Source organism: Colias philodice, chromosome 13, assembly GCF_061535455.1.
Source record: "Colias philodice isolate Cphi_HAF_F1 chromosome 13, ilColPhil1 Martin Lab GWU primary, whole genome shotgun sequence".
In the NCBI taxonomy this organism is placed as follows: domain Eukaryota; kingdom Metazoa; phylum Arthropoda; class Insecta; order Lepidoptera; family Pieridae; genus Colias; species Colias philodice.
Window position 1 is genome coordinate 6,601,545 of NC_143098.1, and position 27,334 is coordinate 6,628,878.

The 27,334-nt window shown below is 32.9% G+C and overlaps 3 protein-coding genes across 5 annotated transcripts in view; 2 read left to right on the forward strand and 1 right to left on the reverse strand.

Annotated features, from left to right (window-relative positions):
- Nucleotides 1–280: 280 nt before the first annotated feature.
- AP-2alpha (adaptor protein complex 2, subunit alpha) lies at nucleotides 281–5,206 on the forward strand. The gene has a single exon (XM_089702438.1). It carries the CDS (start codon nucleotides 507–509, stop codon nucleotides 3,294–3,296), a length of 2,790 nt encoding a protein of 929 aa, XP_089558564.1. The 5' UTR covers nucleotides 281–506; the 3' UTR covers nucleotides 3,297–5,206.
- A 99-nt stretch (nucleotides 5,207–5,305) lies between these two features.
- LOC149483413 (uncharacterized) lies at nucleotides 5,306–7,851 on the reverse strand. Of its 3 annotated transcripts, none has more exons than XM_089702441.1 (6): nucleotides 7,719–7,851; nucleotides 7,231–7,440; nucleotides 6,964–7,148; nucleotides 6,749–6,878; nucleotides 5,863–6,056; nucleotides 5,306–5,598 (listed from the first exon to the last, which is right to left on the reverse strand). In XM_089702441.1, exons 2-6 carry the CDS (start codon nucleotides 7,435–7,437, stop codon nucleotides 5,544–5,546), a joined length of 771 nt encoding a protein of 256 aa, XP_089558567.1. In that variant the 5' UTR covers nucleotides 7,438–7,440; nucleotides 7,719–7,851; the 3' UTR covers nucleotides 5,306–5,543. The 3 variants fall into 3 exon arrangements, with proteins under 3 accessions (XP_089558567.1, XP_089558566.1, XP_089558565.1); XM_089702440.1 differs by having other exon boundaries at nucleotides 7,231–7,437; nucleotides 7,521–7,851; XM_089702439.1 differs by having other exon boundaries at nucleotides 7,521–7,851.
- A 761-nt stretch (nucleotides 7,852–8,612) lies between these two features.
- clu (clustered mitochondria protein homolog) overlaps nucleotides 8,613–27,334 on the forward strand; it is a 41,509-nt gene continuing 22,787 nt past the window's right edge. Inside the window, exons 1-9 of the mRNA XM_089702442.1 lie at nucleotides 8,613–8,804; nucleotides 19,542–19,757; nucleotides 19,841–20,484; nucleotides 20,573–20,734; nucleotides 21,075–21,228; nucleotides 21,962–22,095; nucleotides 22,417–22,553; nucleotides 22,782–23,011; nucleotides 23,414–23,550. Coding sequence (XP_089558568.1) covers nucleotides 8,684–8,804; nucleotides 19,542–19,757; nucleotides 19,841–20,484; nucleotides 20,573–20,734; nucleotides 21,075–21,228; nucleotides 21,962–22,095; nucleotides 22,417–22,553; nucleotides 22,782–23,011; nucleotides 23,414–23,550 — 1,935 coding nt within the window. The 5' untranslated portion in view covers nucleotides 8,613–8,683. The remainder of the gene's footprint in view (nucleotides 8,805–19,541; nucleotides 19,758–19,840; nucleotides 20,485–20,572; nucleotides 20,735–21,074; nucleotides 21,229–21,961; nucleotides 22,096–22,416; nucleotides 22,554–22,781; nucleotides 23,012–23,413; nucleotides 23,551–27,334) is intronic.

Sequence of the window (27,334 nt, forward strand, 5' to 3'; positions counted from 1 at the left end):
TGTGACGAATAAAGAAAATGGTATAAAAACCACTTAAAGAGAGAGAACCTACTAGTTGTTGAGTTTGTTGTGGTATTTCGATGATTTAATATCATGTTTCATTACTTGATGACAATTGTCCGATTAACTTTAATCAATTAAGTATATTTTAATCATCAATAAATTTATCTGATAACTTTTGATACTTTACAGTTGTGTATTCTGGATTTTGATGGAAAAACCAATAATGAAGTCCTAGCCTAACATTATTGATCCATAAACAAAAGTTCAACGAAACTGACATTTCAATTTTCATAGATAATGTGGGAAGGCGTTGTAGAAGAAAGCTCAGAGACAGAGTCTGAGTATTTTAACTAGATTTCCGATATTACATTTTGCTGAAACTAAGTCAAAAGTCTAATTTCTTTTCACTTTGTGTTATTCCTACAACAAGTAGAGTGCAATATATTTTATGTAAAAGGGTCACAAAAGGCATAAAACTGGTGTTCGATAAGTCACTTGGCAATATGCCTGCCGTCAGGGGAGATGGTATGCGAGGACTCGCAGTCTTTATATCAGACATAAGAAACTGTAAAAGCAAAGAAGCAGAAATAAAAAGAATAAATAAGGAGCTAGCTAATATAAGAAGCAAATTCAAAGGCGATAAAACCCTAGATGGATACCAGAAGAAGAAGTACGTATGCAAACTTCTGTTTATATTCTTACTTGGTCATGATATTGACTTCGGTCATATGGAAGCAGTAAATTTGCTGTCCTCAAATAAATATTCTGAAAAGCAAATAGGATACTTATTCATTTCTGTCTTGGTCAACACCAATAGTGATCTCATCAAACTTATTATTCAAAGCATAAAGAACGATTTACAGTCTCGAAATCCTATCCATGTTAATCTTGCACTCCAGTGCATTGCAAATATTGGTAGCAAAGAGATGGCTGAGGCTTTTGCTACTGAGATACCTAAATTGCTTGTCTCCGGTGATACTATGGATGTAGTTAAACAGTCGGCTGCTCTTTGCCTTCTTAGACTGTTTCGTAAATCACCAGAAATTATACCAGGTGGTGAGTGGACATCCAGAATCATACATTTATTAAATGATCCACACATGGGCGTTGTAACTGCTGCTACTTCTTTAATAGATGCCCTAGTGAAGAAAAATCCTGATGAGTACAAAGGTTGTGTCACATTGGCTGTGGCAAGACTGAGCAGAATTGTAACTGCTAGTTACACAGATCTCCAAGATTATACATACTATTTTGTTCCTGCGCCTTGGCTGTCAGTGAAACTTCTGCGTCTTCTACAAAATTATACACCTCCATCTGAGGAACCTGGTGTCAGGGGGAGATTATCGGAATGTTTGGAGACCATTTTTAACAAAGCTCAAGAACCTCCCAAGTCTAAGAAAGTTCAACATTCCAATGCTAAAAATGCTGTTCTCTTTGAAGCTATAAGTCTAATAATACATAATGACAGTGAGCCTAATTTATTAGTTCGAGCTTGTAATCAGCTTGGCCAATTTTTAAGTAACCGAGAAACAAATCTGCGTTACTTAGCTCTTGAATCCATGTGCCATCTGGCTACTTCAGAGTTCTCACATGAAGCTGTCAAAAAACATCAAGAAGTTGTTATTCTTTCAATGAAAATGGAGAAAGATGTATCTGTACGACAACAAGCTGTTGACTTACTATATGCAATGTGTGATAAAACCAATGCTGAAGAAATAGTGCAAGAAATGTTAGCTTATCTAGAAACAGCTGACTATTCAATAAGGGAAGAAATGGTCTTGAAAGTTGCTATCTTAGCTGAAAAATATGCAACAGACTTCACTTGGTATGTTGATGTGATACTTAATCTTATAAGAATAGCAGGAGATTATGTTTCAGAGGAAGTATGGTACAGAGTTATTCAGATCGTAATAAATAGGGAGGAGGTTCAAGCATATGCAGCTAAAACAGTTTTTGAAGCTTTACAAGCCCCTACCTGTCATGAGAATATGGTTAAAGTGGGAGGGTATATTTTGGGTGAATTTGGAAATTTAATTGCTGGTGATACTAGATCATCACCTCAGGTTCAATTTGAACTCCTTCATTCTAAGTATCATTTATGTTCAGCCGCAACAAGAGCATTACTTCTCTCCACTTATATAAAACTTGTTAACCTTTTCCCAGAGATAAAATCTCGAGTTCAGGAAGTATTTAGAGCAGATTCTAATCTACGCTCAGCAGACGTGGAGCTGCAACAGAGAGCATCTGAATACTTGCAGCTGAGTATTGTTGCTAGTTCTGATGTATTAGCAACAGTACTGGAGGAAATGCCAGCATTCCCAGAAAGAGAATCTTCAATTCTGGCTGTTTTGAAAAAGAAAAAACCAGGACGTATTCCAGATGATGTCAGAGAATCAAAGAGCCCTCAACCAACTGCTACTCCGGCACCTGTTATTAACAATTCTGCTAATTCAGTAAGCTCCAGTGCAGATCTTTTAGGCTTGGCCACCCCTCCTGGGACTACAACAACCACTACAGGAAATGGTTTACTGGATGTTCTTGGAGATTTATACACAGCTCCTAAAATGAGCCCTACAACAGTCCAACAAAATAACATCAAGAAGTTTCTGTTTAAAAATAATGGAGTTCTATTTGAAAATGACCTCATACAAATTGGGGTCAAGAGTGAATTTAGACAGAATCTTGGAAGAATTGGCTTGTTTTATGGAAATAAGACACAATTTGCTATTCAGAATGTGCACCCAGAATTAATTTGGACAGATTTGCATAAACTTAATGTGCAAATGAAACCCATGGAACCAATTTTGGAAGCAGGTGCTCAAATCCAGCAAATGCTGACTGCTGAATGCATTGAAGATTTTGCAGATGCACCAAGCATGTCTGTGTCTTTTGTTTACAATAATGTTCCTCAAAAAATAACCATGAAACTCCCTCTTACATTGAATAAATTTTTTGAGCCAACTGAAATGAATGGTGAATCATTTTTTGCAAGGTGGAAAAATTTGGGTGGAGAACAACAGAGAGCACAAAAAATTTTTAAGGCACAAGGTTCTATTGATATAGCTGCAACCCGTACAAAATTATCTGGTTTTGGTATGCAGCTTTTAGATGGTATTGATCCTAATCCTGATAACTTTGTTTGTGCTGGAATTGTCCATACCAGGCTTCAACAAGTAGGCTGTCTTATGAGATTAGAACCGAATAAACAAGCTCAAATGTTTAGACTTACTGTAAGATCAAGTAAAGAAACAGTTTCTCAAGAAATTTGTAATCTTTTGGCAGATCAGTTCTAAAAAAAACAGGCAGGTATAATTATAAATCTATTCTATGTAATCAAATCCAAATGCCATTAGAGATTACATTATAAATATCTGTCTCAATACTGAAAGTATTTTATAAAAATAACATAGAATGGTTCAATAATTGGCCATTATTTTCATAGATAATGCATGCTCGGTTAAATTTCAGTAAATATTAAGTTTAAACAAATTTATGTAAATTTTAGTTATCATTTTTTTTAAAGATTCATCATAAAGTACATAAAAAGACAAAATAATATATTGAAGTTTATTTTTATGTAGATATTTTGTAAATTTATGTAAGTCATTAAAATGATCTTAATATTATTTAATAACTTATAAATTTGTTATTTATATCAATTTTGGTTACTGATTAACAAATGTGGATGTATTAATGTTTACTAATAACATTTTAAGTAAAAAATTAAGCTACATACCACATAGATAAGCTTGTTTTGAGAATGAAAAGTATTCATAAGAGTGTATTATGTTTATAAAAATTGAATGTTAATCATATCTATAAGTGTAACTTTTGGGTGTATATTTCATGTTAAATTATATATTCAAACAACCGGAACTTTGCTGTTTATTCTGTAGCTATAATATTAAGCAATGTAATAGATTTATTGTTATGTAGGTGCGAACAACCAAAGTTAATGGCAATGAGATGACACTATACTCCTTTGACCATTTTTGTAATAGTAATGTATCTTGTACAATTTATATAAAATTAAAAATGTTATTTAATTGTGGTTTATCATGTCAAAAACTAGCATATACTAGTAAACATTGTACTTTGTAATGACAAACTATTTAAGAAAATAAGCTCTTATTAGGATTTTGAAGTGTTACAATTTATTGCTTTCATATCATGTATCATGGCAATAACATTATGGTTATATTATTGATTAAAGTACTTTTATGTAAGAGCACAGGAAGTAAATTCTTGTATTGGATAAATGTATAGTGTATCCGCCTAATAAACTATATACTTACAAATCAATAACACAGCAATCTGCAATGCACATATTGTCTTTGTCCAAATTATGTTCATGTATAAAGAATATCCATACCTATGAGATTTGATTACTGTTGATACTCATAAGCTTCCGTTGTTCCATATTCAAACAAAAACTCTACCATATTATGTATATTCTTATTTGCTGTATGATGTTATTTCATTTGAAAAATAACTAACTTTTATACCATATATTATCTTGTATATGAGGTATCAAAATCGCTCAAAACAAATTCACTTACAATGTTTGTACATATTAAGAAAATAATGCTGGTTCATGATTCCTTAACTATTATTATTGTTTACTTTTAAATCTGACGTTATTGAATTCAATGGCTTCTACTGTTAACTGATTGATTGCGGCTGTATCTTATATGTATGGTGGTGAAGAGGTTTTCACAATACTGTTAATTATGATTTCATGAGAATATGAATCATTGTTGTTATGCATTCCTTAGCACATGCTTACTGCATATTCCTTGATTATGTATATATTTATGAAATTGTAAATGTAAAATAATTTTAAGACCATGTAATATCAAAGATTTGATATGAGTGGATATAAAATTTGTTAAACATATAAGTTCTGAGTTTATGGAATCTCATGTAGGGGTTTTTATTAAATCAAGTACCATATTATTACAACAATATAGATTAGGACATTTGGTAGTTTTATTGCATATTGAATGTTGTTATTCTACACTAGAGTAGGTATGCTGAACTTTGAGTTGCATGATAGATTTGGTAAGGTATTAGAAAAATGTTTAAAACTGAATTTAATCCTATATTTAATATATATGTATATTACGAAATGGTTAATATAATATTATAAAAGCTTTCAGGTACATAACTAGATGTATTGTGTGATTTATGTGTACAATTTGCATGAGATTTTGAGATAGTCTCAAATACGGATTTATAGTTGTTTCCCTTGTGCTTCAAATCATATAATAACTATTGTCTTAATAAAATATTTAATCAAATACATATTTAAGAACTCTTTTATTTATAAGACTTCTATAATATATTATGAGATACATGGATTCAGAAAAACAATTCTTATTGGTACATTGTTTCACAGGATTGAATGTGTATGAATATATTAAAATCACTTTTATAATATCAACCCTAATACAGTCACAAACTACAAAAGTACCTAATTTTAAAATAATTGATGTTCGATGTACTATAAAAACAATTTCCATCGAACTTGTAAGATATTGTTAATCAAACCACTCCTCCACATTCGGTGAATTTTCCAGAACATCATTGGATTCACTGAAAAAAATAAAATATACTTTAAGAATATTTATTCAAATAAATAGTTTATCCATACTAATATTATAAATGCAAAAGTAACTTTGTCTGTCTGTCTGTTACTCAATCACGCCTAAACTACTGAGCCAATTTGCATGAAATTTGGTACGGAGATATTTTGATACCCGAGAAAGGACATAGGCTACCTTTTATTGCGAAATATGTAGGTACCACGGGCGAAACCGGGGCGGACCTCTAGTAACTAATATACCTAATACTCATTACCTGTCTAGAGATGGATCATTGCTAAACATCTCTGTGGGCACAGTTGGTGGTGCACGTTCAGGTAATAACTTTAAATATGTTTGTCTAGATTGTAGATGACGTTCTACTTCCTCAGGAGTCATGTGGCCATCACTCGCTGTTAGTCCAAATCCAAGGGCTGGTGATGCTTTGGCCATTGAGTTTGTACTACCTTGCTGTAACAATTCAATTAAATGTGAAAAGCCTTTGAAAAACATAATAAATAATGAAATGAAATTATTTAAAACAAAGTGTACAAAAAATTTATATTCAGACTTTGTTCTGTAGGTGTTACTGCGGGTGTGAACAGCCTTTAGGCTATAGATAACTTTTATAAAAATCCTTTATTATGACTGTTTATAAAATATTTTCTTGGTTACATTTAAAATGATCATATTTTTAGGATAAAATAATTCTGAATGTCCTAGGATAGTGTCACAATAAAAATAAACGTGTGTTCTAATTTGTGAGTGTATATTTTTTTTCTTTTGAATTTATGATTGGCTCTAGGTTGAATCGGTAGAATCAGATGTCTTAACACAAAAACAAAATTTAAAATTAAAAGGGTTAAAAATATTATTTTGTTATAAAATGTCAAAAATAATAAAAAATTTAATAAAGAGGGTTACATAGTTTTGACTCATTTAATGCAATATTTACAAAGCAATTCATTTTGCTTCAATAATACAAATTTTTTATGTCTATATTACATACTAGGTATTCTTTGAATACACAAATACATAATTATTACTAAGTCTAAATCTAATCAGACATAAACCTCAAAGACTAGTAGTAAGTAACTTCTCATTATTTTACCACCTATAATCAGTTTTTAAAACATTTCTTAGGCATATCATTTTTGTCTTACAGGATGATTAGCATTTGTAGGTTTTTTAGGAACAACTGCTCTTTTCCTTTTGATATTACTATTGAGACCTTTGTTCATTGAAGATGGTGTTGATAAAGCTGGTTGACTAGCATTGGCTTCCATTTTCTTTCTGTAAGTATAATGTTTATTTAAAATGTTAGTTAGTATGTAAGGTAATATAATATTATATGAATTAAGTAATAGCCTATTCATACCTTTTCACAGTATCTATATTGGTACAACTTGTATCATCAGATGACTCTGTATCTTCACTTTCAGATGTAGAACTATCTGGCTTTTCATACTGCAGTAATCTATCTAATAAAAAAGTTCGATCTCTTGATACTTTTAATAACCTTTTTTGGCTGGACCTTAAAGCATCTTGAAAGCATTCATTTTCCTGGAACATTAAGTAGAAGATTTAAAATAAGTTTTAATAAGTATGGTATGAAATTCTACGATATTCTAATTTGGAAACTCACATAAATCAAATATTTCAATTTCTTTTTTAATGCCAAGTATTGAGCTCTATAATTCGGTTCAGGCTCTGGATCACTACTGCTTTCACTAGAATAATCTTTATTTGAATCTGCTTGAGAGGTGTCAGCGACAGCACTACTACTATTTACACTTGCTTCTTCATTAGCTTGCATATTAGCCATAGAGCGGCAGTACCACCCATCGAGCATCTTCTATAAATGAATATTAATAATATGTAAACTTTATAATGGTGAAATTATAGGTAAATATTTGAACTCTTTTTTTTTATAACCTTGGGATAATTTTCGGACGCCAGCTTTAAGATTATGAGAAATCTTGGTAATATGCGTAAAATGTGAAGATTTTTAGTACAAAACTTTGTGTACCTATCACTATTAAGTGGAATAAGAAGGGGAATGTAATTTTATGTTTACGTTATTAGCACTGAATGAAATTAAGGTAAATAAAGCATTAAGGGGCTTGAAATTACTTATTAAAATTTATACGATGATTCGAATAAAGGTACTTATTTTATGTTTGTTTAAAGATAGCTAAATAATAGAATTTATTTTTAGCTTCTATTTCTAAATCTTGGATGTCGATTTTCTAAAGCTGACGCCTGTCGCCTGACATTTGTTATTTGACATGGACATAAAATTTAATATGTCATTGACAGCGAGATTTGAGTTCTGAGTTCTGACATTTGTGGCAATTTTGACTGACTAAATGGCCGCGTTTCCATCTGCAAGAAAACTTCCGCATGAAAATGTCCGACAGTCTGTCTGACAGAAACTTGCAGGTAGAAACGCGGAATTAGACTTGCAAGCTGCTGCCTTACATTTTTTTTTAACACAATTTGAATTAACTTTGATTATTTCGAAAAAAACTACAATGAAACGAAACCCTTAAAATGTTTTCCAACAAATAATAATTACTAACGATAAATCGATTGCACGCATCAATTCACGCGCATTACTTTTATGAGTGCTCGATTGTGCGAAGCGTTGCAGTTGCTGTAGTTGGAACATTCAACGTTAAGCATTATGCCGCATAATGCGCTCTAGTGCTGTAATTGGAAAACACGGTATATCTGCAATTAAACGAAATATTAGAAAACAGTCATGAACTTGAGTTTAAAAAAAATGAAATTCAGTGCATAATATTATTTAGTAATTTTCGAACAGATGATAATATTCGATTTTGAAATTAATCTAAAATGTCATCACAGAAAATTTACGAAAGTCTGTGGTTTAATCCTATTAAATATAAATGTTGATAGAATCTTTGAATAAAAGCTGAGATTAAAGTCATTTTGACTTGGGCGGTTTATTCTTCTGGTTCGTAATATATGATTTAGGAAATTGAACTCTATCTGTACCGCATGTGCTCTTTCAGCTGAGCGTGGAACCGTGCTGGTCGCGGTCAGTCGGTGCCGGATTAATTCCTCGTGTTGTTATGGCTCTTGGTAGTGAAGTGAATGACGATAATTCTTCAAAACATACATCTCATAAAGTGAAAAAATGTCCAGTTAATAATAATGTGAACATTAAAAGTGGTAGCGAGAATGTTAACAAAGGTAAAATTTTCACTCTTTCCTTGTTATGTAACATTATGATTTATAGAAACTTATCCCTTTAATAAATTCTAAAATTCTACTCTGGAAGCATTTATGGACCTTTTATCATGTGACATAATAAAGCATGTGATCGTTTTGATAGGCATACCTTTGACTATATAATATACTAAATCTAATTAGATCAATGGTGATACTAGGCACTTTCATTCCTAATTTTTCATGTTAATTAAGTGAATCTCTCTTTACAAATCAATTTATACATACAAAATGTTTTAGAAATAAAATTGAAATATTACACAATATTATTGTATTGTTGCACTAAATCTTGGTGTCTATTCTTTGGAGTGGTTAATTGACAAAAAATATTTACTAAAAAAATGATTTCATGCATACAGAAATATAATTTATAAAAATTATGCTACCTAGAAGGTGTCATTTAGCCATGTGATTGTAGGATTGTACCTACATAGATCAGAGATATTAATTAAGATATAACTATCTATAGGTACTAAATATGTAGTTTAATTTAATAAAGAATAAATTTATCTTGTACCACATATATAAATAAATCTATAACATTCTCTTTCAATTTAAAGTAGGTAGGTAGTTAGGATTAGCATAATTTAAGAAAGAGCATATTATTTTATATACCTAATTACTAGATTCTTCCTCCTACCCTCTATATTATGTGTGCTAAATTTTATTGTAATCGGTTAGAGTAACAAACATCCATACATCCATACTTACAAACTTTCGCCTTTATAATAGTATTAAGATAAGATATATTAATATTATATTAGTTAAGGCATTTTGATTTTTATTTCATAAAAAAAGCTAAGTATACCACACATAAACAAAAAAGAATCACTGAAATAGATACTTACTGTAAAGAATATAATTTAAGATACTCTAAAGTTAAATAGTTCAGAACTTAAATGCTATGACCTCAATGGTGCTCTCGACGTGTGGGTTATCTCAATAATTGTATACTATATGAACAACCAGTATTTGGGGCATCCATAGAACATAAATTAGATATTTATAGACTGAACATGTTCTCTTGTATTCTTATACCTTCAGCATGAATGACTTTGGATGAAGGATACATATTATGTAGATGTAGTTTTGGTTAGGCCATAAGCTTATTGTTTTGTTGCCAAAACTAAAGTAGATTGAATAGATGATGTGAAGTTATATGAAGAGCAGTTGTAATTTGTACTTTCTAGCACTAACCTAAATACCTAAATGCATGTTGTATAGGTTCCTCTCATAACACACCAGGGAGGTGTAATGGTACTACTGAGATGGAAGCTAATGTATGATTTAAAAAAAACTATGTAAAATAATTGTATACGTTGTATATTTTAACTTCTGTACTATAGAAGTTGGCTCATCTCAAAATAAACTTATGATTTTATATTTTACCATGAAACAATTTGTACCCATTTAAAAAAATAATTAAACACAAAATTTGCCAGTTTTTTTTTTTGATAACAATCACCTGGGTTTAGTTAAGTAAACAAACATTTTTAAAATTTATACAACATATTCTCAGTTAATATAAAATTATAATATTCAGTTATTATTACTTAAATTTTTACTTAAATTATCTTCTTATTATTATTTTACAAATTTAGCGGAAACTTAGATATATATTTATACTGTTAATATTAATAATTTTTATGAATATTAAAGAATATATCAAATCTGATGCATACAACTTTTGCTTTTGATAAGATTATTATCATGGTTTGCAAAAAAATCTTGCTGTTAAATATCCTAAAGCCTTCATCAATAAACAGACTATCCACTACAAAAATACTTTTCTGATTGAAAAAGTATACTTACAGTTAAAATTTTGATAGAAGAATAAGTTATGTTTATGTTATTCCTAGCCATTATACCTAATATATATAATTACATGTCCCAACTCCCTATTTAAATCTACTATTTGATCAAGTGACTAGCATGTTCATTGAAGTGTAAATAACCTTATAATCTGACTAGCTTCCGCCCACGACTTTGTACATGCATCCTCGTTTTTCCCCGTTCCCGCAAGAATTTCTGGAAATCCTTTCTTAGCGGATGCCTACGTTCTAACATCTACCTGCATGCCAAATTTGAGCCCGATACGTCCAGTGGTTTGGGCTGTGCGTTGATAGATCACTATATCAGTCACCTTTGAGTTTTATATATAAAGATGTTAGAAAAACGGTGTTTTCACTTGTTATTATCTATTGGCTCTACTAGAATGGTTTGTCGGAATTCCACTGATCATAAGCTTTAACTCAGTTTTAAGCACTCTCTTATGGCTCCCGCCTCCCTCAAACATCGTCTCATAGTGCTCTGTTAAAACTAGGGAATGCAATCCCGATCCCGCGGGATCCCGATCTCGCGAGATCTCGTGTAATTTTTCGGGATCAATCCCGACGCATCATATGACGAGATCCCGTTCGAGATTGACGGGATTGGGCGGCAGTGGTCAGCGACGCAACACACAACCACTCGGGGCGCAAGCGGCTTCTAAAAGTCCTTTTGCACGTATATCCACGTCCAGGAGCTTAGACAAATTAGAATCTACCATTAAAAAAGAAATGGATTTGTTTGAGTGTGGAGGAACAAGGGGGCGATTTTTGCAGTTTGCATACAGGGTGTAATCGTTAAGTGTGCACAGGCGATTATTCCGTAACTATTATAGATATCGAAAAACATTAAACTGATATTGAAAGTACTATACCTAATGAGTAAAATGACAATAAGAACTTTTTTAAAGTAAAACGAGAAATATCCAAAAATGTAACATGAAACGCTCCCATACATTTGATTTCCCATACATGTTGTATTCAAAGCAAATGTTCGAAATGGCATCCTCGATATGGAATACCATTGTATTCCACATCGAGCTCTATTTACAGTTTCTGAATGAACTTTCATTAAAATTAGCGAAGTAAATAAAGCACAAAATCAAATAAAAAAACAAAACCTTTCATATTAAATGTATGAAATAGTCATATTTCATACTAAATATATGGGAGCGTTTCAAGTGACATTTTTGGATATTTCTCGTTTTATTTATAAAAAGTTAATAATGTCATTTTACTCGTTAGGTAAAGGGCTTTCGATATCAGTTTAAAGTTTTTTGAAATCTGCAATAGTTACGGAATAATCGCCTGCGCACACTTAACGATGTGCGTCGGGTGTACCCGTATAATTGCTTCGCCAGTGGCGAATCGCCACGCTGTTGCCAACCAGCGTTGAGTCGGAGAGGGCATTCTCAGCAGCGGGGTACATTGCAACGGACATTAGATGCCGTTTAGCAGATGAAACTATTAATACCCTTCGTTTTTTAAGGAGTCATTTAACATTTTCAAAATCACCCTTTTTCCTAATTCCCTTGAAATCAGCTTATTGTTTTGATTACCTAATTTACCTTCGTTAATTTCCTTACAACCTGATTATTATTTAGTTGGTAAGATTAAAGAATAAAGGTTTTTATTTTCTTTCGAGTAATATGTTATTTGAGTTAACCTTACAAATCACAAACAAGCAGTTATTAGCTTTTTCAGTCATCTGAACTCAACATTTCTTTTAAATTAGACGGGATCCCGAAAATTCCGGGATCCCGCGGGATTGATATTTCTAATCCCGCGGGATCCCGAATTTGCAATCTCGAGTCGGGATTGCATTCCCTAGTTAAAACGCTAGTACTGTACAAGATTGGTAATAGTAAAAAAATATATTGAATAAAATGGTATCTGTGAAGATTTGAATGCCAATTATAATTTAATCTTTATCTAGGTATATATTTATTTATTGATAGGGCACTACTAGCTACTTTACTGAGATACGTTTTGATAATATAATGTTATCCTTTTATTGCATCGCATGGAAATCTATAATCGATATAAATATATTATTTTCGTCAAAGTTTTATTTTCTACTAATCCATTCAGAAATCAGAGTAGTTACAGTAGGTACATCAAATACTCATAGGTTGATAGGTACGTTATCTAACGTAATTTTATGCGTAGTATTTGAGTTAAACAGCTACCTGCTGCTACGTTAGAAAATCGCACAAATCTTATGGCTGGTTCACACTTTGATTAGTGCGAGTGCAGGTGATTAGTGCGAGTGCAGGTGTGTAGTGCGAGTAGTGTCCAATTCAACTGCGAGTGCAGGTGATTAGTGGGAGTGCAGGTCAATGGTGAAATTCGCGACGCTACACACTACGCTAAACACTAAACACTAAACACTCCTGTCCAGACGTGTTTAGGCAGGCACACTGCGAGTGAGGGGGAAGGGAGGGCGCGCGGGACGTGGCTACTAGTGTTGCCGAACTATCGATAGTTTGACTATCGATAGTTGACCTTGAAAATAAGTCAGAATATCGATAGCACTATCGATAGTATTGATATTATCGATACTATCGATAGCGTTAATCATGGAATACTATTGATGAACTGCAATAGTATCGATAAAATCGATAGTATTGATTGCCAATAGTTGCTATACTATCGATACTGTCGATAGTATCGATACTATTGCTACTGAATATTGCAACTACAATCGATACTATCGATAGTACTGATACTATCGATAGTTTTGAGCTATCGATAGTAGTAAATTGTGCAATAGTATTGTTCACGATTTCTTGGTATAATGGGTCAGTCAGTGCCACCGACCCATATTATGACTCAGTTTAAAAGTTAAGACTAGTATTTGGTTTAATCGTTGTAATAAAGAGACATCTAGTTCTAACATCTAGTTCTCTGTCATCCACTATAATATTATTGATAAAGCAATACTATCGAGAAAAAGGTCACTATCGATGGGACGATATTATCGATAGTATCGACACTATCGATAGTATCGATAGTTCGTTCGATATTGAGCTTCGATAGTATCGACACTATCGATAGTATCGATAGTTCGTTCGATATTGAGCTTCGATAGTATCGATACTATCGATGGTATTGCTATGTGTCGATAGTATTTACGCTTATAGGACTATCGATACTATCGATTTTCCCCAACTATCGATAGTTAATCGATAGACTATCGATAGTGGACTATCGAGCGGCAACACTAGTGGCTACTCGCAGTCCACTCGCAAAAAAATAGAACACGCTTCTATTCACTTTACTACACAGCCTACTAAACACTTGCACTAAACAGTCGCTGTCCACACGTAGTCACACTAATCACCTGCACTCGCACTAATCAAAGTGTTCACACTTTGAAGACTTTGTTTTATCTTATCAGGTAGGTATTTGAAGAGGTAATTATAATGATTATATTACCCACAGGCAATGCAATGCGACCACTCTGTAAGGTGAGACTCGCTCCGTTTTGTCATTTTTGTTACTAGGCAGCCCATAGGCACTGCAATGTTGTTTGTTATGACGCTCCGTAAAATTAGTTGCAAATAATTATTGACGAACTAAATCATTCGCTTATTAAAAGGACTAAAATAAAACGTTGTTTTTAATGATTCACCAAAAAGTGCAAAGCTTTTCGAGTTTTTCTCGATATACCTATATAATTCATTGTTCTAAAACTTTGAGTCATTTAGGTTCACATATGTACTTATTTAAGACATTAAAAAACCCGATATGCACACAAAATTTCATGAGAATCGAAAGTATCAGACTACAGCTGTGCGTATATTATGTATACTTGATGTAATGGCGATTCTAATAAAATAACACTTTCAATAAATAAAATGAGACAAAAAAAAATATTGTAAGTATATGCGATGCGCCCGTACGATTTTAGAAAGTTCTGCATAATTTCTTTGGGATGTCATTATCAAAACCTGGTTATCTCATCATCTTATCATTACCACTCTGTCCAACGAAAAATAATCATCCAAATCGGTTCATAAACGCCGAAATTATCTCCACTCAAAAAGAAAATGTATGGTTGAATCTTTCTCCACTTTTTTCTAAGTCGGCTAAATATCATTGGAAAGCAAAAACTCTACGCTATTATTAGTTTCTCCTATGAAATGAGTTTCAGGAATAAAAATCATTAATTGCTGATGGATCCATGGGTTTATTTTTAGGGTTCCTCACTTGGTTCTTTCTATTATTTTGTTAATTTGTAGGTAAGTAGTTAAGTATTTATTTTCTGTGACGACTTAAACTTATTGAATGCGATATTGAGTTTTATTCTTAATGAGTATTTAATAAATATTTCTAACGACACCTTAAAAATATATCCATTTTAAACATGACATATTTTCTGTTTACATTAGAATACTCGAATGCACCTCGAATGGCATATAAATGTATATCAAAATAGGTACTTAGGTTTTTCGTTGTTGAATGAACGATGTTAAATATCGTAAGTACCTACATACATCGATCGTGATGAATGTAAAGGAAGGAGCATGTTTTCCCTGGCAAGAATTTGCGCAATTTACAAAGTATTTTACGGTTTTTTAAAAATAAATCATACGGATCCCACGTTGGGCAATTCGGTCTCGCTGTTGTTGACCAGTTTTTTCAACAATGCTTGGGACATGTCATTTTCTCTAATGACGAAAACCCCACGTGTTCGTCACGTGTAGAGTTCCAATGACCAGAATATCTTATTCAATAATATTTTTTTAGTCTACTTTTTGAAACATCTATGTGGAAGATATATAGTTACAGTGTCTCTTTGATGTGTTTAATTTAAGACTAGGATCTAACTATAATAAGAGTTCTTCTTTTTTGTGTCTCAGGCACTTCGTAGTTCTAACCGAGACGGATTCTATCAATGTCCGGGAATATATAATAAAGTTACGAAATTGAACTTGGGTGTACCGATTCAAGTCACGACAAACTTTCAATTTCGAAGGGGGTTTTGGGTCTCCCCAACGACGCGACGTCATGGTCTCCCTAACATATTTTATGCTTTCTTCCCCTTAGGCCTGACGTTCATATACATAGCGTTCAATCAATAATATTTAAAATTGATATTGCAATGGTAACTAAACTAGTTATCTGTTTTCCTCAATAAATATAGTCACTAGTGTAACGATGAATCGTACCTTATAGTTTCAATCTGATTTATTAAAAACTAGCCGCTTGCCCTGGTTTCTCTTGATTGACCGGGGATAAAAAAATTGCCTTTGAGTCTTTGACCCCTTTTGAATTAATTTTCGTAATCGACTTCGACCTTCGAAGCAGTATTACCTCCTAAAACATAAAGTTCTAACTTAATACATAAGTACCTCTTTTGTGAAATGTATACAGTATTAGTAGGTACATATATCATATTATAATATCAATAAATGTTTAATAAGCCTGTACACAATATAACATCACAATAATTTTATTATAATGTAAATGAATCGCCATTAAACCATAAGTCATTTATAAATTGATTGTGATTTGTGATGTAAAAACAAACTGTAGTAAATAACATTTAAATAATGTACATATTGTTTAATTCTAACGTCATGTTATTTAAAATTGTATCAGTTAAGTCATTAACACGCGCCATTAATAAAAATAAACACGCCAATTAAGTCTTAACTATGTGGGCTTCCGTTAGAATCTTATTAGTTATTACAAAATATATTGCAATTTTTATGCTGAGTATAAATTTTTAAGTATACTTTTATAATAAAAAGGGTTGATTTTTCAATCCTTGGTTAATATTTAATATTTTATTGGGCGAATAAGTTTTAACCATGGATTGAAAAATTGGCCCTTAATTAAATATCGTCAGTGAATAATATTCAAGGTATAAAATGACGTCAGAGGCAACAAAGAGTAGCAATTTATTCATTAAAGTTTAAGTCGAGATTTGACAATATAAAACTTAATTAGATTTAATTTTAATTCAAAATTTAATAAAATATTGACGTTATTCAGTATTTAATATTTATTCATATATTAAGTTACCTACGTTAAAAAATGAAAACAAAAAAATAATTTCACAGAACCCCTTGACAGGTTCTTGATTGATAAGCTAACATAATATCGAACTGATAAGGCTGAGTGTGATGTGATTTTTGCTTGGGTGATAAGAAGCAATGTCAGTGGTCATATACCTGCTATACTTTGCATTCTAATAATAACAAGTATTTGAAATGCTATAATTGACTTCTACGTGAATAATTTGTAGGGAAAAATAATGGTAAAAAGAGAAACGAATGTAGTGTCCCTCAAATATTATGTCTGGGTACAACATATTTCAACATATGTATTTGAACATTGTACAGTTACGAGACTTTACGGTGCCGATGTCGTGATGTTCTAATTGGACATAAACATTAAACATGCATCCAGTGAACTTGTTGTGTAAATTTTAAATATATTTTAAAACTAAACCTTAACAGCTTTATCGAGATAATACATTTGGCATCGTCAACATTAGAATTATCCTGTTTATAAAACGCTTAAACATTGCGATTAGGTTAATTCCGTTATACGTATGTCGTATGTAACAAAAAATATTTTAATAAGAGAACAGAAAAAAATCTCATATTTTAAAACGATATTTAGGACAGAAAATAGAGTCAATATTTTTTTACTTCATATTTTGTTAAACGGCTTATCGTAATGGAGTGTCAACGGAAGAAAGGATATAGCGTAGAGTTTTTCTGACTAAATAAAATTTTAAATTGTTTGCGTTTATTGGTGATCATATGCCGTAAACGTCAAGTGTGAGATCTTCGTGTCTATAAAGAAGAGCGATCGCCGGCGCGTGGCCAACCGGCGGAATAGTTGTTAGTGCTTACGTAACATGATTTAGTCTAGTTGCCATGCTCGTTGCAATACAACAATTTATTGCAGTAATGACCTTTAAAATGATTTCCATCTCGACAATCGATGTTAAAGAATTTGTTTACAATCGTATCAATGAACGTTATTTATCTGCTACGAACATATTGTAATGGGTAGACACTATACGGTATCCATGTATGTTATCTTATATACATACCACGTACAATGTACATACGCTAGGTACTTTAAGTTAGTTATACAAATTAAAATGTGTAGAATAAACACTCTTCATGTGCTCTTCATAGAGCTCCTAAATTATAAAAATCTTGTTTGTGGTGTAATTGACACATAAATAATAAAACGTCGAATATTAGTGTCAAAATTTTAGAAGGTGAAATGAATTAGGTAGTTTATTTTCTTAAAAAACCGTATACCATATGCAAAATTACTAAAAATGTTAGATGCAATTCTTCGGAGAATCTCTAGAAAAGGTCAAGGGAAAAAATCATTCAGTTATCCATAAGAAAGAGGTTAAACATGCAGAGATCGTAGCAACGCGACAATACTCAAATCTTTTACATAATTCATTGATGGGTTTCGTCGTCTGTTTTTCGCCAACAAAATACACAGTTGATCTGAATTTTAAATTATCCATATTCCATATTATCTGTTGACGTCAACGTGTACAATACGAACTTACAAATACGAACATATAAGTACACATGTTTTCGTGAGAGTGTCAAAAATCTAGCTGTTGTTTCTACGTAAGATATTGCAGTCCTAACGCATATAATATAGAAACGTTGATATCGAGGGACAAGTGTCCTGCAGCCTACATCATTCTGCCACTTTGCAGTAAATGATTAGTATCTATAGTAGTATTTCTCGTGTCATGGTTATAAAGCATACAACTATTTCCTATACTATACGTTCATTGTACGATAACGTTCACACGCTACAAAAAATTGTGTCAAGCGCTTATCAGAAATTTTGATTTAATATCTCGGGGCGCAGGCGTCTTACGCCGTTATCTTGTTTGTTAAAGGCAACAAAGATAAAATCAACATATTTTCATTTCATATCTTTCCTCAGGCCCGCTTGTACTTTATCGTGCGTCACTTACGAAGTCTTCCAAAATTGAGTTTTATTGTCGGACTTCATTATTATGATAATGTCTATTCATATTTTAGTGTATTGTTCATATTCAAATTATTTATTGTTATCACACATACCTACTTTTGCTAAGATTTGTAATGACTATTTTATGGGTCATAATTTTATTTCGTTGAAGATAATACACTGACGAATTTATAGAATCCTCCACACTAATTTCTGCTAAAATATCATATGTAAAGTACGTAAATAAACTAACTCAAAATTTGTATAGAGCGTTAGAAAATCGAGAACAAATCGTTTTGCGTTAAAGTAGAGACGATGGCGTCTATTGTTGGCGGCATCTCGTTGCCATCTATTATTGACTCCCCGCTGGAGATAGTTGGCGCTGCGCCAACGCAGACCACGGCCTGTAGACAAAGTAACAACTACAAAACGATAACGAAGTTAGAAATCGCAAAAATGTATGGGATTGACATACGCCGCGTTAGATCACGTGGTCTATCTAATGTCAATCCCATACATTTTTGCGATTTCTAACTTCGTTATCGTTTTGTAATTGTTACTTTGTCTAAGGCCCCACGTGTTCAGTAGTCACGGGACGAGACATGCGTGTTTGAATCTCGATGCCCCTAGAGCAATGTGCATTACCCATGCGTAATACGTATTGCAACCATTAATATTCATATGCATGAGGTCTGCGTATTATTACAATGCGTAGTTGTAATTTTATTATGTATATTTAAGCGACCGTACATAAACTTGAATGTCATATAGGATATTATTTAATAGTTTTTAACTAGCTACATTTCATTAGGTAGGTATAGTAGCTAAATTTATAATTTAGATTCTATAAGAAATTATAGAATACCAATATTAATGTAAGTATTTTTTTTTTCATTAGAAAAAGCGGAGAAGCATTCGGCAAAGATGAATAAGGATAGCGGGACGAAGCCAGTTATATGCAGCAATGGGAACTCAAGTACACCGAATGGCCGAGCGGATGACGAAGGTGGCGGCGGTGTCTCGTCCATACCACGTGTATCATATGCAGCCGCCGCTAAAAAAGCTCTATCGCCAACCATCAACAATGCTCCCATGCAATTCCCGACTGCTGCGGGTTCGTTTTATGCTTTAATTCTTAAATCTATAATAAAATATATTTTTAAACATAACAGTATATTTTGTTTTTCCTTTACACAGAATGCCAGAAGGTTAGCAAAAGTGAGAAATCTTTAGAAGGAAATTCTGGTGATGCGACAATAAATATGAATGGCGAAAAATCTATATCTAATGATAATCATTGTAAGAAAGATAAATTAAGCACCAAAGAACCAATAATTACTAACGGCACTGAAATAAATAGCGTACACATTGTTAATGGTAACCCACAAAAAAGTCCTGATTGTGATATTAGTAATAGTAATAATGCTAAACTAGTTTCTAATGGTATTAACAGTGATTTGGAAGATACCAAATCAAATAACTCAGACGAAAGAAGTACAATTTCGTCAACTGATGTAACACCAAACGTTTCGGATGTAAGTCTTAATAAAAGAAAAGAAAGTAAAAAGGGAGCTGAAAAGAAAAGTCAATCCGAAAAGTCTAAATCTCCTGAAAAACGTAATGATGATAAAGAGGATGAAAGTAATGATACAAATGCCAATAACTGCTCAGAAAAGGCTAACGGTGATACCAATAAAATTGTTAACGGCGACAAAGACAGAGAGTCATCACCGAGTGAAGATGGTGATGATAAGAAAAGAGACGCCGAAGTTGTATTCATACAGGATATGGGTTTTACTGTGAAAATTGTAAGTCCAGGCGCTGAGCCCCTCGATATTCAGGTATGTTTGTGCTTAATACAAAATAACGATATTACTAAATTGTTTAATGCACGTCAAGGATTTTTTTAATATTAAGTTAAATTTCTAGGTGTCTAGTATGGAATTAGTACAAGAAATTCACCAAGTTTTAATGGATCGGGAAGATACATGTCACAGAACGTGTTTCTCTCTACAATTAGATGGTGTAACATTGGATAACTTTGCTGAGCTAAAAAATATTGAGGGTTTAAAAGATGGATCGATTATTAAGGCAAGTATTTTAGCCAATCTAAATATAATTCTTACTTGTTGATCCGAAGAACTTGAATAATTATTAAATAATAAGAAAATATTAATTCTAAAATTTAATGAATTTAGTTTTGTTAAGTTGAACCTAACGGAACCTATTATTAAGTATTTATTTCACTATATATGTCTTAAACCAGCCTTATAAATGGAGAAGAATGTTTTATTTTTTCGACTTCGTTACACAATTTTTGTTCTACTTATTGGCAATATTTTTATTATATTTATTATAAGAACATATAGATGTTCTAAATTCTAAAATGATCGTGTTATTAGCGAAAGTTAATATAATATAATGTATACAGGTTGTTGAAGAGCCGTACACAATGCGTGAGGCGCGTATTCACGTCCGCCACGTGCGGGATCTGCTGAAATCAATAGATTATGTGGATGCCTATGCCGGTCAGGAATGCAGCTCTTTAGCGTTTTTAAATGTTATTACACAGGGTGATATTTTAGGTAAGGTGTTACAGGTTATTTATGTTACAATTTAAACATACGAATAACATGTTGTTGTTTGAATATAAATTCCGTTTCTTTATGAACTCATGAACACTATAATTATCTTTTTTTCGCAAATCATCTATTGTTTGCATAATGTTGACTAATACTTAATACTTTAAACGGTTTCAACCTATTATGACGTCAGTTATCTAGGAAGTATGTTAATACATTCGTTTGAATGTCAGTAAAATATATTTTTACTTGCAATTTTAATACATTGCCGTAAACACTAATGATTTTAAAGTATATGAAACGTATGGACGATGATAATATGGCCTTAAACAAATTGTTTTGCGCATTCTAGAGCGTATGCAATTCGTTTCATCATTATCTGACGCAGTGATAAAAAAGAGTTAGATGCAGATAAGATACCATTTTAATTTTTAGGCTTTTCTTAACATGAAAATGTCCGATGTTTTTACTGTACTCTTAACACAAAAAATTAATAGCAGTAAAGTAAGAAAAAAGCTGAATATTAAATATTATTTATTTAAATATTAATCTAAACACGAAAATATCCTATTTAGTAATTTAGAGAATAATTATATTACTTTTATACGTCTTTTTTCATCATGCAGACCATAATAATATTATACTCGTATTATAATAACATGCATGAAAATGATATCAGGTAATATATTCACACAAAAACATTTAGCATTAATAGAACCAACACGTTATTTTGCAGAAAAAAAGAAATCTAGACCCGAGAGTGTGGACTGCACTCCCCCAGACTATATTATGCCTGGAAGCACTGAACGGCCCCTGCTTCCGTTACACCCGGGCTTAACAAAGGAAAATAAAGCCCCACAATGTTTAAAGGTCTGTTTATTCTCAACTTATATTTAAAAAAAATATTTATGGCGATTTTTGCGTAGATTTTTTCTCTCTTGCTTTTTTAAAATTCTGGTTAAATTACATCATTTATTAATTTAAGTTAGCTACCGTATACAGAATAGCGTCGTATGTGTCCAAGATAATAATTGCACTTTGTGATAACAGTATTAGTAACTAAATTAATTGTGACGTGTATTCGATTCTAAATTATAATCAAGTGTTGAATCTGGAAATTTTAAAGAATTTTCCATATAAAAATTATCAAATATTGGTTGATTTTAACTTTTATATGATTCGTATTTATAGGTGCTAACAACATCTGGCTGGAATCCGCCGCCGGGACCACGCAAAATGTGCGGAGACCTGCTGTACTTGCACGTGATTACATTAGAAGACCGGCAGTTCCACATCACTGCTTGTCCTCGCGGTTTCTACCTCAATCAGTGAGTTTTAGGAAAAATTTATAAAAAACCCCTAAGGACGAAGAACTTAGAACATTTATAGAAAACATCCTTACTTCTAAAAACATCTGTAATATGTTAATGTCTCTTTACTTTTTTAAACTGTTTAACCTTCAAACTTTTATTAATTTGTATTCGGGTAATAACCCTCAATTATTATTAGCTCTAGAAATATTTTGTTGTCTTCCTAATAATGAATTTTCTACACAGATCCACCGAAGAAGTGTTCAACCCCAGACCATCTACACCGTCTCTATTGTGCCACTCGCTAATAGAGCTGCTTAGTATCGTATCCCCGGCGTTCAAACGCAACTTTGCGCTAGTACAAAAGCGACGCATGCAAAAACACCCCTTCGAGAGAGTGGCCACGCCCTATCAAGTCTACCAATGGGCGTCGCCCATGCTCGATCATACAGTTGACGCTATACGGGCTGAAGACAGTAAGACAACACTAAATATTATACTCATTTTAATAAAATTCTATTGACTTGAAAATCTATCAACTAATATAACCTTTTGAAAGCGTAAATCGATCTACTTATACACTTATTTTGGTCATAAGTCTGTACCTTCATTATTTTAACACTGTCCTTCCGGTCATTATGCAAATTGATGTGCATGAAATGCGCAATTAACTCGCTCGTAAAAGGCCTCGTTGCAAGGCCATACTTTCGATCATTGACAAATTTCTCTCTATACCTTTATATCTATAATCTGCAAGTCTCCTTAAAATTGATTTGTTTGGCCATGAAATTTGCTAAGTGACGTAATTGTATCCACTAAAGTTTAGTGGATACAAGTGACTAAATGATTTGGGTTAAGTTGTGTACGTTTGTGTGTAGCGTTCTCTTCCAAACTGGGTTACGAGGAGCACATCCCAGGTCAGACGAGAGATTGGAACGAAGAGTTGCAAACCACAAGGGAACTGCCTCGCGCCACTCTGCCTGAGAGATTGTTGCGGGAACGAGCCATTTTCAAGGTAAATTATTACTATTAGTAAAATGATAAACTGAATGATAAAAATGATAAAACGAAACATCTATTAAATATCTAAAAAAATTGGTTGTCTGTAAAGTCGGTTTACTGACGAAAGTTGAACGTGACAACGTCCGTGCTTCTTTATCGCTCGTTCCGCGCTCTCGCTTGCACTTCAAGCCTTACATGGAACGCCTCAGAGCGAGGTAACGCCGCATGAGTCATGTTTTTTCGTGCGTGCAGCCGGTTCTATCGAATTATAAGACGTTGTCACGACAAAAAATCTTCGCTTATAATTGATATGACTATTTTAATTTGCTTGAATTATTATAATTATTTATTAATATGTGCTTTATAAATTTCCATGTCTAAAAAACATCTCAATTGAATACAGTATGACATATAGGCAATGTTACGTCTATATTAGCTACAGAATGTATAAATTATAAACTACTAGCGACCCGCCCCGGCTTCGCACGGGTGCAATGCTGATACTAAATACACTACAGAAAAACTGTGAACGTTGCACGGGTATAAAATATGTATATAGCCGGGCGGCCGGCCGGTACCGCCGCAAACTCTACGTCCCGCAATTTTTAAATCTGTAATATCTTCGAAAATATTCACTTAAATCATACGGTGTAAAGGGCCATATAGATCTATATTAAATGAACAATGTATTCAAGGTATTTAATTGGTTAAGGATTAATGCTATATTTGTTAAAATCGCATCGAAAATTAGCCATTATTTGTCGTGAAAAGTAAATGACAAAAAAAAGTTATTGTGGGTTATCCATAAGAGATAGACATATACCATCGCGGACTTTTCTGTAGACCTTTTCAATGTGTATAATACTTAGTACATTATTTTGATAAAACTCGTAGGGTTCAGCCTGCGTTTGCAATGTTAGCGGAAAAAATGTAATTTTTTACGACATCACATTAGAAACCCCAAAAATAACAGTACTTCTCCACTATTTAATGGATGTAATTATACATATAAACCTTCCTCTTGAATCACTCTATCTATTAAAAAAAACCGCATCAAAATCCGTTGCGTAGTTTCAAAGATTGAAGCGTACAAAGGGACATAGGGACATAGGGACAGGGAAAGCGACTTTGTTTTATACTATGTAGTGATTTTTATGGTCTTAGCAAGCTCATCAGATTAAATTCTTAGCATTCTTATAAACATTGTCGTTCAAGATCATTTTTCTTACTTTGAATGACAGTGGTTATAGAAATGCTAAGAATTGTTTTGTATTGATTTCCACATTCTCATAAGTATTATTTTTTAATTATGTATGTTGATTCAATTGAAGTAAGCAATCTGCAATACATAGCCGTTATTGAATGACAATCAATTATGCAATATCAATTCGATGCCTCCTAAGTATAATGAGTCAACTAACAAATTTAGGTATTTTCATATTTTTACATAAAGGAACATAATAAATCGTGATCTTAACGTTAGTGTTAAGTAAAATTAAAAAAGAACAATAATTACCGAGATAAATTCACGTATACTAAATCAATTTTAACAACAGTTAAAATCGTACATTGTTAACTGATCTAAATAACATTGTACCAGTGTACGCGGGGCGTGAGGAGGGGCACAATAAACTTGTATCAATATACAAGTTTATTACGGCTCAGTAAACGATAAATGGCGGCAAGTATGCACGCAATTTTAGGTAATAATAGTTGTTTAACATGTTAAATTAATATTATTAACAGAATACAGTCAAACAGGGCGCGAAAATTTTTAAATTTACACAGGAATCTAGGATAATAATAATAATAATAAAACACTTTATTGTACAATGCACAGATATTAAATACAATTTCATACAGAAGGAATCTTCACCGTACAAATTGGCGGCCTTATCGCTTTGAAGCGATTTCTTCCAGGCAACCTTGGGATATAGGAAAATGAAAAGATTGAAAAGGTAGATAGTGCATTACAAGAAGTGAATACACATAAATATAATAGATATAGGTAAAGGTATAAAATTATAATATATATACATATCTAATATAATTACATAATTATATAACAAAAGAAAGATTATATAACATAAGAGAAAAACGTGCAGAAGAGGATATATAAAATTTCAAGTAGAGAAAAAGGTAAAACAGAACAAATAAAGAATGACTAAGAGGACAGATAATATTTTTTAATTACAGCTTTAAAACTATTCAGAGTTTGCGCTTGCTTTATTGCGGTTGGTAGGGAGTTCCACAATCTTACGGCTTGCACGGTAAAAGATGAATCATAAAATTTGGAAATGTGAGCAGGCATACAAAGCGTAAGATTGTTAGAGGAGCGCAAATTACACTCATGAGATGAGCCCATAAATACAAATCTCTTTTTTAAATAGGAAGGAGTTCTGGGATCGAAAAGGATTGAGTATAGGAGGGACAGGAGATGCGTATTCCGGCGAAGGCGGATAGGAAGCCATCTGAGTTGTGAGCGGAAGTCTGAGATATGGTCGAACTTGCGAAGACCAAAAATAAATCTTATCGCAAAATTTTGAAGGCGTTCTAATTTGTTTAATTGCTCCTCAGTAAGGTCTAAGTAGCTTGCATCAGCATAGTCGAGGATAGGAAGAAGCAAAGATTGTGCAAGCAAAATTTTCGTGGATATGGGCAAAAAATTGCGCAAACGCCTTAGCATTGCAGCAACACCAAAAATCTTACGACTAACAAGTTTAATATGCTCTGTCCAGGACAGGGTTTGGTCGAGAGTAATACCAAGATTCTTGACAGTAGGACTGTAAGGTACTTGAACCCCCTCAATCAAAATCTTAGGTAAATCAGCAACAGACACCCTTGCGATGAAATACGGGCTGCCGATTATTATTGCTTGGGTTTTGCTAGGATTTATTTTCAGTCCATATTTATGAGTCCAGCTTACAATGCTACTAAGGTCTTCATTCATGCATCTTATTTCTTGTTCTAGACTCTCAATATTAGAGTGCCTGTAAATCTGAAGATCGTCTGCATATAGATGGTAGAGAGAAGATATATTAGAAGTTATGGAATTTATGAATATACTGAAAAGGAGAGGTGACAACACGCCGCCTTGAGGAACGCCAGCAGTAACATCACACCAAGAAGAATACGTATTATCAACACGGATACACTGCCGACGTCCCTGCAAGTAGCTACGAAACCAATCCAACACTGCAGGAGATATATTAAGAGAACCAAGCACAGCTAACAAGATGTCAAAATCAACAGTGTTGAAAGCATTAGAGAAATCTAGAAGAGTGAGAATTGTTAGCTGTTTATTATCCATTGCAAGGCGAATATCATCTGTGACCTTGACAAGAGCAGTGACCGTGCTATGTCCAGCTCTGAAGCCAGATTGGAGAGGATCGAGGAGGGAGTTTCTCGTTAGAAAAGAGCACAGCTGCTGCTGCACCAATTTCTCGAGAATTTTAGAAAGGAAGGGGAGAATGGATATCGGGCGATAGTCGGAAAAGCAGGAAGGATTGTTCTTTTTAGGGAGAGGGATAATATGAGAATCCTTCCATACTTGAGGGAATCTAGCGGATGATATAGAGAAATTAAGGATATGTGAAATGATAGGAGTGACTATGTCAAGGATAGGTAAAATCATAGCTCGGCCAATACTGTCACAGCCCATCGCATTCGAAGCAATGGATAATATGTTCTTCTTAATATCACTGTCAGTGAAAGGTGCGAAATTGAACGGTGGAATATTGGGAGTCGGTAAAGAGGAAAGAAAGTTAATAGTATTAAGTTTGGTATTACTATCTAAA

Coding starts and splice junctions, on each gene's coding strand:
- LOC149483413 (XM_089702441.1), bottom strand. CDS start 7,437: ATGCTCGATGGGTGGTACTGCCGCTCTATGGCTAATATGCAAGCTAAT. Junction 6,057..6,748: donor CTACAAATGCTAATCATCCT/GTAAGACAAAAA, acceptor GAATTGTTACAG/CAAGGTAGTACAAACTCAAT. Junction 5,599..5,862: donor AATGATCCATCTCTAGACAG/GTAATGAGTATT, acceptor TATTTTTTTCAG/TGAATCCAATGATGTTCTGG.
- AP-2alpha (XM_089702438.1), top strand. CDS start 507: ATGCCTGCCGTCAGGGGAGATGGTATGCGAGGACTCGCAGTCTTTATA.